Source organism: Leptodactylus fuscus, chromosome 1 (assembly GCF_031893055.1).
Source record: "Leptodactylus fuscus isolate aLepFus1 chromosome 1, aLepFus1.hap2, whole genome shotgun sequence".
NCBI classification, from domain to species: Eukaryota; Metazoa; Chordata; class Amphibia; order Anura; family Leptodactylidae; genus Leptodactylus; species Leptodactylus fuscus.
This window is the reverse complement of record NC_134265.1, coordinates 209381480-209400818: the sequence shown is the minus strand read 5'-3', so window position 1 is coordinate 209400818 and position 19339 is coordinate 209381480. Positions and strand designations below refer to the sequence as shown.

The following is a 19339-nucleotide window of genomic DNA, read 5'->3' as shown; positions in this document are numbered from 1 at the left end:
TGCTCCTGATTAGACCCGGATGAATGCGCCTAGTCAGGAGGGAGTCTTGAGAAGCGGAAAATAGGTCATGTTGCATTTTTTTTCCCGCTAGCTAAAAAAAAATCACTAATGGAAAGAAACTGAATGACTCCCACTGAAATGACTAGGAGGCATTTTTTTCAGGTGGATTCTGCGTCAAATTCCACCTGCAAAAAAACTCAGTGTGAACTGACCCAAACTGTATGAATTTTGCTGCTAGACTACAGCGGGGAGTGTGGGGATTGTAATAGTATTTCACCATGGCAGGTAATAGAAGGAAATCAGTGTGGCATGCTGTACTTTGTAATGCTATTGGCGGCACTTCTGTAAGGGCTATAGACTGCTGTGCACGGCTGAGACTAGCATTGTATACGTGCACTATCTGTACGGGAATAGCGAGCATGTACAATTGCGTTCCATAGTAACACTAGTTCCCCCGGACAGCAAGGAGGAGCTCTTCTATCTGAGCTCACTGACGTCTCCATGTTTCCGGAATTGACTTCTTCTCGTGACCGTCTACATCCTCTAGCCTGCTATTGGGCAGTCGTGAGTAGAGGCCGTAACAGGCCTTGCCTCTATAGACGCCCCCTTGCTTCTCAAATGGCCAAGATGGCGACATTCTGGTTGTCCCGGTGACTGTATATTGTGGACCTAGGATGCTGAAGAACACCGGCTACTTCCGAGGGATTGAATGTCCATTCAGTGAAAACTGCTTTCGGCCACATTGTCTCTTCAGACACCGAGAAAGAAGTGTCGGCAGTGGAAAGGCCCGAAATGGGGCGGGTAAGCTGTGTGTTGTGATAGTTGTTTGCTTCTGGTGTCTGTCCTCCATTGTGTCTGTATTGGGGTCATGTGTGTATACATGAAACCTGTTATGTCATATACTGCAGTGTTGTGCACAGTTTGCTCCTCGGTTGCATAGTTTGCAAAGCTTTAGGCTGTATATTAATGGAAGTTCTTGTAAGTGAACAATCTCTCTTTAAGTCATATTTTGCTTTTGGGCAGGTCTGTATTATGATACATATCTATTATATAGTAGCATTGCATGAGAAGAAATCCCTGTAACCAGCCAGCAGCCTTGGTACGTTGTGTAATAATGATCCAGTGAGTTGGAGTTCTTGTGGAGTTTGTTCGGTAACGCACCTGGTGGACCCCATTATAGTCTATGGGTAACTGCTGTCTTAGTGAACGGGCACTCTGATGTTCCCCTTGTGGATCCGAACGACGGAGAGCACAATGTTAGTGTGAACCTAGCCTTCAAAACACCTGAACAAAAGTGTAGGATCCTGGTGTTCTAGACCATTTTTGCTTGTGTGCGGGACTCTTTAAAAATCGAATATTAATAGTGTGTGTATCACATTGCAATAGGTAAAAAAGCCTCCCATTGAGTTCAATGGGTAGCACGCGTAAGACAGAACCCATTGAAGTCAATGGGATTTTGTTTTACAGTGCTCACTCTGACACGTGTTTACGTGTCAGAACGAGCGGAGCGTTACTCCGTGTGAAAGCAGCCTAAGAAAGACTATTCTTCTCTTACCTTTATTATTCTGATCCATGCCGCCGTTCCTAAGAAATATCTTCTTTTTTCCATATGTAAATGAATTTTCAGACAGCACTGGGGGCGTTCCCCTGCACTCAAACAGCACAGGGGGGGGGTCCCCAGTGCTGTCCGAAAATTCTGCCTGCACTTTTCCATTGGCCTCTCCCATGCGCCGTCGTAGCCCAGGGCCTGCACATCGTTCCTACTCTTGCTACTGCAGGAAGACAGTGGCAGCAGGAGTGGGGTGATGTTGTGACCACTGCTCCTCCGGCGCCCTCCCCCCCCTTTACATTTGTACTAGAAGACGCACCCCCATTTTCCCCAAAAATTTCTTTTGGGAAAAAAGGTGCGTCTTAGAATCATAAATATACATATAATATATAAATATATATATATATATATATATATATATATATATATATATATATATATATCTGTGAGATGGCTCCTTCTGTTAACTACTTCTTGTCCTACTAGGGTGGAGCCTTCAAGCACAGGTTGGAGCTTGGCCTCATTAAAGGCCTATAAAAGGTTGCCAAGACCTCTGTCCGAACACACTGGTGAGAGTTCAGCCTGAACTGTTGCCATTACTGTGCTCTGTGTTGGCCATGTGGCTGAAGTAAGCCACACATACAGTTAGGGTATCTGCTGTATAGTTTTGGTGTCTGTCTCTGACTGGGTCCACTGCTGCTAGCACTGAGCCTTTTCTCCCAATATATATATATATATATATATATATATATATATATATATATATATATATTAATGTTGCAATTTAGATTTTATTTGTCCATCTAAACTATGAAAATTGCCCTGACAGCAAGTGGAGGAAAAGTAAAACAATCTAAAAAAAAAAAAACCTGGCAGTGAAAGTGTTGCACTGTGGGCAGATAGATGGGGACATTAAACTGTGGGATTAGCTGAAGGGGGACATTATATTTTAAGGGGGTTTTATAACAGTGCAGCTCGGGTATTCCTAAGTGATGAACCCATCTATGTGTTAAAAGGGATAATAATGTGGTATTATAATGTGTGGGAGCACTAATGTCAGTACCCACAGTTCCTTAATGCCCCCCCCCCCCACAGTATAATGCCATGTAATGCCCTGCACAGTATAATGCCATGTTATTGCCCCCTGCACAGTATAATGCAATGTTAGTTGCCCCCACACCATGTAATGCCACATTGGTGCCCTCCACATAGTATAATGCCAAGTTAGTTGCCCCCAGCCTAATCGTTATTTTTCCTGTTTAAACCTGGGGTGCGTCTTCTAGTCAGATGTGTCTCTTTGTCCGAAAAATACTGTACTGGATGTGTTCAGCTTGGACCTTTAATTGATGGCAGATCCCGGTCAATGGAAATTTACTTAAAGTAGTTGAGTACCCCTACTCTATTGGCCTCGGTAGCCCATCATTCCTTGTGGACCATCTTGGTAAAAACTGAAAGTTTGATGCATTTCACATCAGTTTTGACATCTGTTGTGATGACTAAGGGACAAAAAAAGCCTGATGCTGATGCAACTGATATGTCACCCTACCCTTAGCATTGTTATGTCTCCCAGAGGTCGCACTGCTTTTTTTTCATAAAGAGTGAAAATGCTCCTTTTGTCATTTTTGAGCAGTGCTTTTCACCTTGGAGGAGTACACAATAATGAAAATAAGCTATGTATGCATAATAATGCTAAGAAGATGCTTTTTAAACAGGATCTTTCCCATTGTCATAGATGTTCAGTATTATTTACAGCTAGGAATCCAACAGTGCACTGTTGGCTTCCCCACCATGTGCCCCAGGGCTGGAGATATTGGTGCCATTATAATACTGCACATCTATGAGGACGTGATAAGTCCTCTCTAACCCCTTCCCGCCGACGGCATTTTTTGGTGTTTCGTTTTTGACTCCCCTCCTTCCAAACCCCATAACTTTTTTATTTCTCCGCTCTGAGCCATATGCTTACGGGACATATTTTTCTTCATGATGCTACCGTTAATTATTCTGTACAATGTACTGGGAATCTGGAAAAAAAAATTCAGAACTGGGGGATTTGAAGAAAAAGTGCATTTGTGCGATTTTCTTATGGGCTTTGTTTTTACGGCATTCACTGTGCAGCCAAAATGACATGTCCCCTGTATTCTATGTTTCGGTATGATTTCTGGGGATACCTAATTTGTATGGTTTTATTTACATTTTAACCCCTTAATGAAAATCCAAAACTGTGCCCAATTATTATTTTTTTTTTCTAAAAGTCGCCATATTCTGACACCTGTAACCTTTTTATACTTCCAGGTACAGGAATGTATAAGTCGTCTTTTTTTGCGGGGCCGGGTGTACTTTACAGTTATACCATTTTGGGGAATTAGTATTGCTTTGATCATTTTTTTTATTCTAATTTTTATCAGGCAAAACTAAGAAAAAATGGCGGTTTGGCACTTTTGCCTTTTTTTTTTAATTTCCCGCTATGGCGTTTACCGTACAGGAAAAATATTTTTATAGATTTGTAGAGTGGGCATTTTTGGACACAGGGATACCTAACATGTATGTGTTTCACAGTATTTAACTACTGTACTTTTATATTTGTTCTAGGGAAAGGGGGATGATTTGAATTTTTAATACTATTTATTTAATTTATTTTATTTTTTTAATGCGTTTATTAGACCCCCTAGGGGTCTTGAATCCCAGGGGGTCTGATAACTAATGCAATGCATTACAATACATTGCATAGAGCAGCCTGCAAAAGAAAATCATTGCAGACAGGACGTTGGCCCTGGAGCATGCTCCAGGTGCCGGCGATCACCAGCAAAATGGCGGCGCCCATGCCTCGGTGCCCTTTGACCGAGGCACCGGAAGGGGTAAAGGGGCTCTATCAGCAAAATCCTACTGATAGAGCCCCACATATGTGTGAATAGCCTTTAAAAAGGCTATTCAGGCACTGTAAATGTTATATTAAACTACCCCCCCCCTGCCGTTTTAAAACATAGTTAATATAATATAAACTAAAATATAGTTTAATATAACATTTACGGTGCCTGAATAGCCTTTTAAAGGCTATTCACGCATATGTGGGGCTCTATCAGCAGGATTTTGCTGATAGAGCCCCTTTAATGCCCCCGATTGGTCCGGGCAGGCACCCAGCAGCTATAGTGACCGCCCGACTCCCGGCGTTGGGAAGGGGTTAAAGAAGCACTTGAGGATTGGTAAGTAAAAAGGGCATCCAGAAGTTTGTCATATGGGGAGCCATGGGATGCTCTTCTAGGTTTTGTGCCTGGTTTTAGTACCTGAAATCTGCTGACGGCGGCAATCCTGGTAGGTTTGTAGTGACACTCGAACCATGGTTCTGGGTTCTACAGTGCCTAATATTTCAGCATCATATCCTACCTGCCAGTACTCTTGGATTTGTGCTGAAAATTCTGATAGCTGGTTTCCTTTAAGTTAAAGTGAGGAAAAAAGCAGTGGGTAATTTAATTTACTCCCTATTTTAGTTTGCTTTTTCATATCCTCTTAAACAAATTTTATTTGGTTTGATGAGAAATGTAACACTTGCAGTTAGATTTCCTCACAGATTATAGGTAATAATAGGTAATTGGGGTTGTCACTGACTATTGTATGCTATGATAAGGTAAGGTTGGAAGTTGTACCATGGGACATAGGTTGGAATTCCCCAATTCAGTATATTTTACCCAGGGATGAAGATAATGGAAATATTCATACTTCTTTCTTGTATCTACTTCTTGATTTCCACTTACAAATACTGATGCAAAATGCAGATTGATTTATTTGATATAAAAGTACAGTACTTGCTTACCTAGTGAACTAGTACATAAAGCTTATCCAGTGCCAGAAGTGTTTTGTTGAGTACCTGCTTACTGCTGTCTCCTGAGTGATAAAGCACAAGTATGTTAGTACATACTGTATACATACATGTCTATAGGTTTCTGAATGCTTTAGTTTCTGTGTATAATTCTGCTTTTTGCTTTAAGATTTTCTCAATTTAATGTATTACCTTTTCAGAGTATGATCCCTACAATCCCGAACTTCCAGCTGGTCCACCTCGTATGGACGATGATCCGTCTGGTGTCTTTCCTGAGCCAAGCCTACATGTACTGGAACTGGAAAGGGTCAACAAAGCAATTGAAGAAATCAAGAGTCAAGTGGAAAGGGAGCAAAGAAAATATGAGGAACTACTTGAGACAAATAATGCCCCCTTAAAACAGTGTTTGCGTTCTGACAGCCTATCTTCTTTTGAATATGATCCCGGTTGTTCTGGAAACAATGCTTCATGTTACAGCCCAACTCCCCTGGCTCAGTCATTAAAGCCTTGTAAATATACTTTAGATAATGTAGAACCTGATAGAAGTAATAGTCGAACTTTGGAGTATATTCCAACAACAGTAAGTAAAGTGTCTAGGTATAGAGCCAATAAATATGTCATTGATAATTCCAAACCTTACACTGATCTGGAATATGATCCCATGTTAAACTACTCTGCTAGACTTTTAAGCAAAGTTAATTCTAAAAAAGTCTCTAAAAGAAGTAGAACAAATGGTAAGGTTGAAAGTCATGCACCCGTATCTAAGAAGTTGCGAAAACCTAATCTACCAGTTGAGGCTAAATTTTCTGACTCTGAAGGTGATTCCCAACCAGAGTGTCCTCCTAAAACAGGCAAATCTCTCCATTCAGATAGAAGCAGCTCAATAACTTCAGCAACAAAATCTTCAGGACCTGAAACTAAAAAAAGCTTTAAGGCTGTTAAAGAAACCTCAGTGCAATATGATAGTGGGAACTCTTTAAAAAACTATAGCAGAGAAAATATTAAAAAAACCAACAAACCTCTAGACCTTAAGAATGGGAAGAATGAGCGTATAAGAGAGCAGCCATCAACCATGGATTTGTCGCAGATGACTTGTACCAGTAAAGACCAAAAAAACAAGTCTTTAAAAAGCCATAGTAAGAAAAAAATTGAACAGGTAGAAGTTAAAAATGTGGATAACAAGCATGAGCACAGGCAGAAAAAAGAGAGGACCTCTGAACAGAAGACTATTCTCATAGAAAATAAAACTGATACTGAAAGTAAGCACTGTAAAGAGAAGCCCAGCAAAACTGACTCTAGGACAAAAGATCAAGGTGTTAAAAATGTAAAGTGTAAAGCCAAAAACCAGAAATCGGGGTCTTTGGATAAATCCAAGATGGCTGTCCCAGAGACTTGTAATGTTAAAAGAAATATGAGAACTTTAAGTCACGTGGATTTATTTGGTGATGAGACAAGTGATGAAGATGAAAACAGAAAAGCTAGTCTACAAGATAACTTGACTTGTAGCAAGGGTGAGAAGTCTATACACAGAAGCAAGGTGACCAGCCAAAGAAATTCTGACTCCTTTATGGATTCTCCTGAGATGGATTTGGATTCAGACTCTGATATAGACCCAATGGAAGAGTGTTTAAGAGTATTTAATGAATCGCATGATATTAAGACTGAAGACAAGGGAAGAATGGGAAAACAGGTAATAGTTTCAACAACTTGCTGCAGTTCTTGTATCCTGAGTTTTTATGCAGCAAACTTATGGAGAGTCAAACGTAACATTTGATCCGTTCTACACCTTTCCAAGCACAAAATGGTGAAAATAAGTGCCGTTAAATGTGCTAGTACTTTTTCCGTACACATTTAATATTTACATGCATTACATCCACCATGAGTAAGAGTTGGGCTGCATTCTATCATTTCTGCAAGGGAAGTATATAGCTGTAAGCAGTTTATCTATTTTCACTTCATCAGCTTCTCTAAGGCATGGTTCACAATTGTGTTCAGTGTGTTTTCCGCGCGGTGTCTGTACGAGTCATGCAGACAGGAAAGTGGTTCATGTGAAGTATTTTTCTCTCCGCATGACTCATGCAGACACCGCATAGGAAACACAGGGACCCCATTATAGTCTATGGGGTCCGTGTGCTTTCATAAGCTCACCACTTGCGTTCAGTATTACGTTCAGGAAGGGGGGGGGGGGGGTTCCCATGGAATACCCAATGCAGATGTGAGCCAGGCCTAACCTTCCACTAATGCATAAAATGCTGTGCTGTGTGTCTTGCTCACCATAAGCTATTTAGTTTATATGCATGCAAAGCTAGAGGGTTTTGTTTCCCATATGGAGAAATGCATGCAACAGAGGCTTCAGGGTATGGCAATATATAGGCGTACAGTAACATGCATTACCTATAGGTGCGTCCTAACCTTTATGGCACAATAATCATGCCCTGTCGGATAATAAGCTTTAAACCTGTATCTATTACATGACTATGGACTGATTATCTATATATCTCAATATACTGAGATATATATATATATATATATATATATATATATATATATATATATATATATTTAAATAAATGTACTGCAGGGATAGACATAAGGAATTTATTTTGACTAGTTACAATCATTTCTGTGATAGTAAGTATAAAAACCAAACAAAAAGCTGGAGGGAGGGTGCCGAAACATATTCTTTGGATGCCTTTATTTTTAAGCATCAATACTGTTACATGTACACAACTTTGTTTTTTCTCAGGTGCAAATGTTTTTTAATGAAGAGCTCACTTCACCTTTTCTTTTCTGTGGCCCAATACACATGACTATGTTCTATCATGGATTTGTGTGGGTGGCCAACCATGAGTCAAGATGCGAAAGTTAGGCCGAGTCCTACTTTTGCCAGTTTTATGATCCAGATTTCACACTCATGCTATCCGTGTGCCATCTGTTCCATTTTTGCGCTGACCTGTACATACGCCCTGTTGTGTGTGCATACTCTTCTGTTAGGCTCCGTTCTCACGGAGTAACACGCCGCTCATTTAGACACGTATACACGCGTCAGAGCGCGGCGCTTCAAAACAGATCCCATTGATTTCACTGGGTGCTGGCTTGCGCGCGCTACACATTGAAATCAATGGGAGGCTTTGTAACCCATTGATTTCAATGTGTTGCGCGCGTAAGCCGGCACCCAGTGAAATCAATGGGATCTATTTTGAAGCGCCGAGCTCTGACACGTGTATACGTGTCTAAATGAGCGGCGCGTTACTCCGTGAGAACGGAGCCTTAGAGTGTAATACTCCTAAAGCTAGGAGACAGAACAATGTTCTTGCTATGACATCATTAGGCTTATGTATAATGTAATCTTTTTTTTTTTTTTGCCTGCTGTTGATTGACTATCGTATCTATCTTGCATTGCTTTGCACGCTGCTATCTTGATGTCCAAACTTTTACTAAACAGTGTTTAACCCCTTAGATTCCATTTTCAGCATTGACTGCTTCATGTTTGAGTGCTCCCTTTTTCAACATTGGCCCCCTGCAATGCAGTTATGGAACTTTGATTCCTTGTTATGGCAGCAAGACTATCGGCCTCAGCGCTGCTTTAAGTTTATGTTCCATTACTTGCCATAAAATAACTTTCAATGACCCTTCTTTCATTACCCCCCCCCCCCCAAAGACAGACAGACTAACACACACTTGATACCATTCTGATACAGTGTAAAGTAAAAGCTTTAAGTAGGTGTGTAGAAAAAAAAATGCTGTAAAGGAAGTGCTTTAGAAATAGAAGTGTTTTAATAGTTTTTGTCTGTTAACCCCTTCCCATTCTGTGGCGTACTATTATGTCTTGCTAGACATTAAGTTGACTCTCAGCACCGTGATTGTACTGGGCAGTAATGTCGTGGACACAGAAGCTATAACACAGCTGAGAGCCGGTTACAGCTGCCCCGTAAACCCCTGGTCAGAGTTCTGCTCCGACCTAGTGTTTTAACCCCTTGGATGCCGTAGTCAAACATAGCCGTGGCATCCAAGGGGTTGTGCTATAATAATGGCCACCCCAGCTTCTGCCACGGCAAGATCAGGGGATGCCGATATCTATTATCTGAAGCCCAGGGTTTGGCCAATGACCCCAGGTTGCCTGGAGCCCTGTTACCTGGGTGATTCTTCCGAGATGCAGGAAGTCAGCCTATGTGTCATAGTTATAATTTTTTTTTTCTAGTTAACAGTCAAATTCAGATAAGTTCAGTGAAAAGCCTGGTGGTTAAAAATTGTTATATCACCTGGAGATGAATTCTTTAAGTTTGAGTCAAGTTTCAGGGTAGGGCCACAGATGGGATGTTTCTATAAACTGTAGAATCAGAGTAATAAATATAGTCTGGTAAATTTTGCTATTAACCCTGTCTGTTACAGGAAACACTGGTTTGGAATGGAAAAATGTGCATAAAAAAATTACTAATTTGGCAATGTCACCTCCATTTTTAATTGATTACTGTGGAACACTTAAAGGGTTAACAAAGTTCCTACACTATGTGATCAAAAGTATCCAGACACCTGGCTGAAAATGACTTACAAGTTTGTGGCGCCCTCCATCGGTAATGCTGGAATTCAATATGGTGTTGACCCACCCATAGCCTTGATGACAGCTTCCACTCTCGCAGGCATACGTTCAATTGGGTGCTGGAAGGTTTCTTGGGGAATGGCAGCCCATTCTTCACGGAGTGATGCACTGAGGAGAGGTATCGATGTAGGTCAGTGAGGCCTGGCACGAAGTCGGCGTTCTAAAACATCCCAAAGGTGTTCTATAGGATTCAAGTCAGGACTCTGTGCCGGCCAGTCCATTACAGAGATGTTATTGTCATGTAACCACTCCGTCACAGACCGTGCAGTATGAACAGGTGCTCGATTGTGTTGAAAGATGCAATCGCCATCCCCGAATTGCTCTTCAACAGTGGGAAGCAAGAAGGTGTCTAAAACATCAATGTAGGCCTGTGCTGTGATAGTGCCACGCAAAACAACAGGGGGTGCAAGCCACCTCCATTACCGATTGAGGGTGCCACGAACTTGTAAATCATTTTCAGCCAGGTGTCTGGATACTTTTGATCACATAGTGTATATACGCTTTTGAATAATTTGAGGAATACAGTTTCTGAAATGGGGCCATGTATTAGTATTTCTATTGTACAGGCCCCTCAAAGTCACTTCAGGACTGAATAGGTTCCTAGAAAACAGAATCTTGAAATTTTCTTGAAAATCTGAGAATTTGCTTCAAAGTATATAAGCCTTCTAACATCCTAGAAAAGTAAAAGGACATTGAAGAAACAATGCCAATATAAAGTAGACATATGATAAATGTTATGAATAGTAGAAACTTTCAAAATTGATGATTGTATGAAATTTCCAGTAAATCGTCCTTTTTTTAAAAACGCAAACACAAAGTATAATGACCAAAATTTACCCTCAACATAAAATACATGTCAAGAAAAAACAATCTTGGAATCTCCAGGATACGACAGAATAGCTTCATAATACATTTACCTTAATTAAAAGATGTTATATTTAAAAAATGGAGTCTAAGCATTAAGACCCAAACTACCCTGCGTCATTAAGGGGTTAACACACTGATGTGCATGAATAAAAAAAGAAAATAAATGAAATCAGTATCTGTGGCCATCCTTTACCTTCAAACACTGCCTCAATTCTTGCACACTTGGTACACTTTAACATAGTTTATGAAAAAACTCTATAGGGAGATTCATTGTTGGAGCAGTAACCATAGATCTTCTGTGGATGTAGACTTTCTCAAATCCTTCTATCTCTTCATATAATTCCATACAGACTGGAAGATGTTGACCTCTGTGGGGGCCCTATCAGTACCAGGACTTCCCTGGTCACACCAGAAGAAAAAAAAACCAACAAAAAAAAAAAAAAACTTCCGATTTTCAAAGCTTTATTTTGCATCATTTTTTTTTACTCCTGCTTTAAAACGTTTAGCAAGCATGCTCTTTCATAATGAGTGTTCCCCTTGTAAACTGAGGCCTGTACTGTTTTTGTCAATTTTTAAAGGGGCTCTATCACTGGATTTTTGCTATTTTAGATAAACATATGCCTGAATAGCCTTTAAAGGTTATTCAAGTCCTGCTAATTGTTTGTTAAAAGACCCCCCCCCCCACCACCATTTTAATGAATTGCCTTTTAAACGTATATGTAAATGAGGCCTCTATGCACCGTGGGCGTTCCTGTGCACTCCTCATGTCATACTCTGTTCACGCCCTCCTCTCTTGGTTCTTGTATGTAAGTCCTTCCTCCTGCTTTCGATTCACAGCCTCTAATTGTCTCTTCCCTGCTAGTGGCACAGGACCTGTGATGATGTCACTACTGTTCTGTGATTGGTTTGTCCCTGTGATGACGTCACTACAAGGTCCTTCATCATCTTCTAAGTAGTGATCTATACACTGCAGGGGCTGCACCAAAAATCATAAATTTCAAAGTGTAAAGAAAAAACAAAACCTAAAGCACCTTTTCTATCATAATCCATGGTTTCAGTACACACGTGTGTGTGTGTGTGTGTGTGTGTGTGTATATATATAAATATATATATATATATATATATTTTATTTTATTTTTATTTTTTTTCTGTATATCCTCGAGTATAAGCTGAGGCCCCTAGTTTTACCTAGGGGTGGAAATGCAGCAGCTACTGGAAAATTTCAAAAATTAAAATGGCTGGAGTTTTTGGGTGCAGTAGGTGCTGGGAAAGGGGAGGGGGTGTTTTGGTTGTCTGTCTGCCCCTTCCCTGAGCTTGAGGACTGTTCTCCCCCCCCCCCCCCCCACTTGGAATTCAGCCTGGCTGAATATAGGCTATCTGCAGTGCTCCTATTAACCCCTTCCTGATGGCAGATACCCTATAGTCAGTAGACAGGGCACTTTCAGACACAGGGATACCTAATGTGTAAGTGTTTCACAGTCATTTTCTACTTTTATATGTATTCTAGGGAAATTTTTGTTTTGTTTAGTTTTCCCTTCATTATTTTATGGGATATTCTATACATTACTATTGCGGCTGGTCATAGACACCCCCCCCCCCCCCTAAAAAAACCCAAAAACTATTTTGCTTGACTCGAGTATAAGCCGAGGGGGGCTTTTTCAGCACAAAAACTATGCTGAAAAACTATGCTTATACTTGAGTATATTCGGTATTGCTTTTTTAGAAACCATTTTGCCTGGTAACACTTCTCTAATACCTGTTGTATATTTTTGTATTTATTAGAGTGAGAATAATGAGGACAAATCAGAACAAAGTTCGGTTGCATTCATTCCTGGTCAGAAGAGGAGGATTTCTCATGTTACTTGCTCAAATAACGTGAGTTCATTTGTGAAGGTAAATGTGGAAAATGAAATAAAAATGTTTGTCTAATTGTAATTTTTCAATTCCAATATAGATATGTCTTTCTTTCTAGAATATATCTATATATTATAATATAGCACAAAAGAAAAGAAATGTCAGGATTCTTAAAGTATTTGTACCTTTATAGTGAGAAATCATTAACTTGAAGACACACTCTTAGGGTTGCATGTTAAAATCATGATTCTTTTCTTGAATTGTAATGAAAAGAGCGACACTAACTGCTCAGATTTTTGGCTGTACTAATATATTGCTATTCATGGCAGTGCCTCCCGCTGACACTTTTCATCAGGATACCGCTTGACTACACCCGACAAGGGTTTTCTAGGAAAGTACGCGCCAGATTGGAGACTAGGAAGGACAAGGAAGTAGTGCAGATTTATTGGAAATGAACCATTTATGGGATCAGCTGGAATGCTGTCTTTGACAATCTACAAATGTGTAGAATCTACAGGCCTAGCTGCAACTTCTGTGGGGTTTTCCGATAGGGAAAATGGAAGTTAGCAGGAGTAAATGAACAAGTAATGATCAGTGATAATAATAATTATTATTATTACTAGTCACGCCTTTTATGCTTGCATTTTCTTTCTTTTAGATGGATTCACCCAGTAAAGTTGCTATCCGTTCTTGCATTCGCCCAACCCCTCAGGAGATTTGTTATCAAAGAATTCAGAAGGCCCAGGAACAAGCTGCACAACTACTGGCTCAAGAAAAGACAGCTCTGTTGTCCAATATTGCCCAGAAATCCAATTCCTTGAAAAAGACAGGTAAAGTTCCTGTTGTGTGGTTTTTTTTTTTTCGTTTTTTTTTCTTTTTCTAAGTACTTAAAAATTCTGAACCCTAAAAGGGTTTTCTCAGACTCATATTGATGGCTCATCCTTAGAATAGGTAAGCAGTATGTGATCGAAGAGGCCCTGACACCCAGGACCCCAACATATCAGCTGCAGTGGATTTAAATGGAAAATGGGGAAAAATGGGATGAATTAAAAAAGACAAAATTAAAATCGTATATCTCCCCCCCCCCCCCCCCCCTCTTCAATCCCTTGCAGCTCCAACACCACTACTTGGTGATTTTCCACCCCTCCCCCATCTCTGCTTATTTCTTTCAGTGATCATGTGCCCTCCATGATGTGTGCCTGCCAGTGACTGGCTGTAATGCAGACATGAATGATGTTCATATTGAACTCACTGCATGAAGTAAGCAAAAACCAGTGGGAGCAATGAACAGGGGGTTGAAGAGTTGAGTTCTCTTGCTCTGCTCTTGGCTATACTTTTGTAGATGTCAAATAAATCATAAAATAAAAGTTCACACTTGCCACTTTTTATTTATATGCTCAAATCTTCATAAAATCAGCAGAAAGTTTGCTTTAATTTTTTGGAGTCTGGAAATTTTGTGCCCATTGAGCCAAAAAAGGTTTTGAGGCTTCAAGAAGTGCTGGGATAAATCAGTGTTACATTCCTCAACATTGAAGTAGCAGGTGATGCTAAAATCTGCAAATGTTCTTCAAATTTTCAAGCACCTAGCTCCAATCTTTGTTTCAAGGGGGCATAGACACCAGCCTGAAAGTTCATTTCTGCCCCCACATGAAACATTGAAAATCTGATCAAATGGACATGAGTGACTGTCAACGTGGTGGTTATTGAGGCTTGTTGCAAGCTGGGAGGGACAGAATTTTTGAACTAAGAGACCTTGGTTTATCATTTTTAAGGGCTCGTTCACATCTGCGTCTGGGACTCCGTTCTGCAGGTTTCCGTTTCCTGCACAAAACAGGGCAGGAGATGGAAACCTGCAGGCATTCTTCAAACCCATTCATTTGAATGGGTTTGAAAAGTGTCCGGCCGTGAGCGCCGGTAAGCGTTTTATGCACTCTGCAGCTAAACCGTTTTTTAAAACCGGACACAGAGTCGGACATGCAGTACTCTATGTCCGGTTTAAAAAAAAAAAAAAAAAAATGTTTCGCCACGGGGAGCATAAAATGCTCACCAGCGCTCACGGCCGGACTCTGCATGACAGGTTTCCGTCTTCTGCATGCAGAAGACGGAAACCTGATAACTGAGTCCAGACGCTGGTGTGAACCTAGCATCAGTGATAAACATGTTTGCATGACACTGGGCTACAAATCAGACCTCTGGCTACAGATGTTTTATTAACCTCATGCCAATACTCTCAATGGCGATCATGGTGTACAGCTAGACTGCAGTTGTGGCTGTAATGGAGGTCTATCCTTTTCGGTGATCAGTCCCATTTTTTTGTCTCAGACATGGTAGTCGAAGATTACCCTGGAGGACACGTGGATAATACCATAAGAAAGCTTTTAAGATGGAATGTCAAACTGGTCTAACTCTCAGGATTTTGGTGTGGGGTGCCATATAGTACAGTAGCTGGACCCCTTTAGTTTTCAGGTATACTTAAAGGGGTTGGCCACATTCAGACCAATATTGACTTTCTTTATCAATTCCTCACGATTTTCTAGATTTCGGCTTGCTGTCATTCATTCTGTTACTTCTAGAGGATAAAAGCCTGACCATGGTCATGTGATTTACAGTCTCTGGTCATGTGATGGACATGGACATCTGCCTGGTAATCAGCTGTACACCTGTGTGCTCATCACATGACCATGGTCAGAGTTTTATCCTCTAGAAGTAACAGAATGAATGACAGCAAGCCGAGATCTAGAAACCCGTGAGGAATTGATACAGGAAGTATATTGGAAAATTGTATATCTTTTTGTTGTACATTTGTTTGTCAATATTTGTCTGAAAGTGGCCAACCCCTTTAAAGCGTCATATTGCCATTACATAAAATTGATTTGAAACCAATGCTATTAACATTTATCCAAAGAATCCCAGGAGCTGTTTTTCAATGGCACAATGGCAGGCCACAGTTGCATGTGGTATTGTGAGTAACTTGTATGACCTAAGTGTGCTACCATGTCATGAAGAGTCTCTGGACTGATCTTTCAGCAAGCACATCTGGAATGTTAGAAAATACTAAGATAGAATTCTGGAAATCACAGCTAAGACTTTATCTTCTATTGAGGAGCGGCAATAGCCTTCTCCCTCTCCATAGACTTGTGTAGAGGTGAATCATTTGTCCAGCATTCCATCTCAAAGAAAGGAATTTTCACAGTGAAATTGACTTTAGGAGATGGATGAGGAGCAGGTATAATGTCTGATAATAACATGCATTACTACATGACAAGCAATTATAAGAAATTGTGACACTAGGTTCACACCTACATTCAGGTCTCTGTTCCTGGGGTCCACTTGGGGACCCCACGAACAGAAACCTTATTTGCTTAAAAAGCGGTTACCCATAGATTGTAATGGGGTCCGCTGGATTTTCACCTGACATGCAAAAAAAACGCTTGCAGGACTTTCCTCTCTGCATTTTTTTTTCTTTTAAGCCGAATGATGGACAGAATGCTGTTGGAAACATGGACTGTAATGGGTCTGATTACTGTACATTTTTATGTCTCGGACAAAACTCTGATTCAAATATTGTTTATGTGAAATAGCTCCAAGTCTGATTATTTGGGCTCTTGTTCCGATATGTATAGCCAATATGCTTAAGACCCTGATAAGTACTTAAAGGGGTTGTCCATGCAAAAAATGACAACACTTTTAAATTAGCCAAGGGCAGTGAAAATTTTTTTAAAAAATTCATACTCTCCTCTCCCCACGATCCGTTGCTTCGGTGTCCTCCCGCCGTGTTCCAGTTCTTCTGCTGAATGGGTCTCTTCCGCCACCGCTGAGGCCAGTCAGTGGCTTAAGGGGAACACTGGAAGAGACCCAGGAGGAGCCGCTGGAGCAGAAGAACCAGGACGCGCCGGAGGACACCAGAGCATCGGGACAGGTGAGTTTTTTTTTTTTTTTTTTTTTGTTTTTTTTTTTTTTTGTTCTCTCTGCCCCTAGCTGAATTTTGCCTCGACATCCCCTTTAATAATATTACCCTTCTCTGGCTAACACTCTCACTTAATGCTTGTTATGCTTGAATAGGTTATCCTGGACTAGGATATTGAGCTTCACTTCCTATTACCAGGAAGTGACATGTCTGTTGGGCAAATGGGGTCGTAAGGGGTAGTGCTTTTTTAAAGCTGCACATCTGCACTGGAGACTCTGTGCAGAACTTTTCTTGTTGCCGATTTCTGCAACACAGTACTCTATCTGCTGCCTTGTTTGAAAACAGCAGAAACCCGTCATCAGTCTGGCTATGGTAGAGTGAACCTAGCATAAAGAAATCTACTGCTTCCAGCTCCTAATATGTCAACTGGTACACTGACTCCTAAAACTTTTGAGAAGGTTATTCCAGATACAAAAAGTTGTATTTGAATTTTGCATGGTGTTTTGAATCTTTATTTACATGTACTATTTATTATTCTTTACATACATAAAGGGGTTATCCAGTTCGACCTATCCTTAGGGTAGGCCATCAATATTAGTTTGGTAGGGATTTGACAACTGTGAATCCCACAGATCATTTGTACCAAGACAGCATGATTCTCAGTAATGTTTACATGCCACAAGTTGTACTGCTCACGCTCTGTACAAACTGCATCAGTGAGTGTGGATACTGCACTGTCAATGGCACAGTGCAGCAGTATCTACACTCACTGCTAGTCTTTATTCAGTGAGTACGCACCACGGCTTGTGGTATTTAAGCATTACCCAGAGCCGTACTGTCAGATATTGATGACATGTCTTAAGGCTATCCCATCAATACTAGAAGTCGGATAACCACTTTAACTCTTTAATATTGATTACAAAACTGATTCCTTTAACAGTGGCAAATAATTTTTCTCAGGTGGAAAGAATGCAGAATTGGTGGATACTGTTGAAACTTGTAATGGTTCTTCATCTGCTATAAAATTACGAACGCTTTCGGGGATGGCTTCAAAGACCAAATCTACAACTGTAAAACAGCGACAGGCACATGTACCTTCCCTGCAGGTATGATTCTTTTGTAATGTATTTAGCCACTTCCGGACCGCCCATAGACTATAAACGTCTGGAAGGTGGCCGCCTTGTTCTGACAGGATGTATCGGTACATCCAATCAGAACACAGCAGCTGCAGAGATTGTGCAGCTGCTGAAACAGGGAGCCAGATGTAACTTCAGCCGGAGCTCCCAGAAAGAAGGCAGGGAAGGTTTATTACCTTCACTGAAGAGTGGAGGACACTATCCACCCATAGAATATGTACAATAAAACTTCACTTTTATTATCTAATCTCTAAAAACAATTAAAGCATACATTTTTAAACATCTTGCTAGCGTGTACCTCAATTGTGAGGGTAGAAAAAACTAGGGAGCGGGTCTGTTATGTCTACTTATTCCTAAAGCGGAACACCCTCACTCCCTTATCCAGATAAAGTGGCTCAATCCCAGACACTGAAGACCAACAGAGAAACCTATGAACAGGCTCAGAGATTAACACACACCCCCTCTGAGGTTACTGGCCTAACGCCACGCCAACAGAGGGGAAGGAGGTATCAGAGGCCAGGTATCTCAAGGGACTGTTCCGGGAAATAAGACCACAACTAGCTGAAGAAAATGACCCTACGCGTTTCTTCTATATGACAGATTCATCAGGGGTCTAGATTAATCCTTATAAACTGAAAGCAGTAAGAACCGCTATTGTGAATGAAGGTGTGATGTCTGACCGTCGGCAGGACTGCCGCTCAACATTCAGTGGGGAGTTGCCCTGCCCATCTGCGGTCTTTTAAGACTCTCTGCCACTCCTCCCAAAGATCGTGCATCCAATCATATGTCTGCTCCACACACCTATTACTATAATGTTTTGCCTCCATGCTGCTCCTTGCCACCATATGATATTCCTGCCCTCCCATTGGTTCATCCTGGCAAGCCTCCTGGGCTGCGTATGCTTTATTTATTTTTAGAGATTAGTTAATAAAAGTGAAGTTTTATTGTACATATTCTATGGGTGGATAGTGTCCTCCACTCTTCAGTGAACCCTTTTACATAGAATATATATTTGTAATACTGTGATATAAGGTTTATTACCTTCCCTGCCTTTTCGATCGCTGTGTATACAGTGCTGTATACACAGCTATGGGCGCCGCCATGATGTGGCTGCCTTCTGACCTGGCGGTCACGTGATCTGCCGGTGCAGCGTCTAACAAGAGCTGCTGGGTCCTACAGGACCCAGATCGGCTCTATAAGTCTACGTAAGAACAGTGTGCAGGAGGCTGTATTCCTCCTGCGACTGGGGCTAAATGTACCAACCCCAGTTGCAGGGGAAATCTGTTTCGAACACAAACACACAAAAAAAGTGATGTCCCCAAAGGTTTCTTATGACCTTATGGGGACACAATCTGAAAAAAAAAAAAGTTAATGAAATTTTAAAAAATAAATAAAATGATACTCCAATAAAACACTGTTATTAAAGGATATAGCCCCACCCTCAATGACACAAAAAAAAAATTACCGTAAAGGAGAGGAAAAACTATTTCATAAAGTTTTTCAGTAGCACTTTGTGTTATTAAATTATAAAAAAAAAAAAAAAAAAAGTGAAAACCAGACACAATTTCCCTCCTATTTTGTCTATATTTTCCCAGATATAAAAAAAAATTAA

General features: G+C 40.7%; 1 protein-coding gene across 3 annotated transcripts in view; it reads left to right on the top strand.

Annotated features, from left to right (window-relative positions):
* The first annotated feature begins 586 nt into the window (after positions 1-586).
* Positions 587-19339, top strand: part of REXO1 (RNA exonuclease 1 homolog) — a 70372-nt gene continuing 51619 nt past the window's right edge. For all 3 annotated transcript variants that reach the window (XM_075282905.1, XM_075282914.1, XM_075282896.1), the window contains exons 1-5: positions 587-801; positions 5564-7053; positions 12613-12705; positions 13343-13514; positions 17552-17697. In XM_075282905.1, the coding sequence (XP_075139006.1) occupies positions 675-801; positions 5564-7053; positions 12613-12705; positions 13343-13514; positions 17552-17697 (2028 nt within the window). In that variant the 5' untranslated portion in view covers positions 587-674. The remainder of the gene's footprint in view (positions 802-5563; positions 7054-12612; positions 12706-13342; positions 13515-17551; positions 17698-19339) is intronic.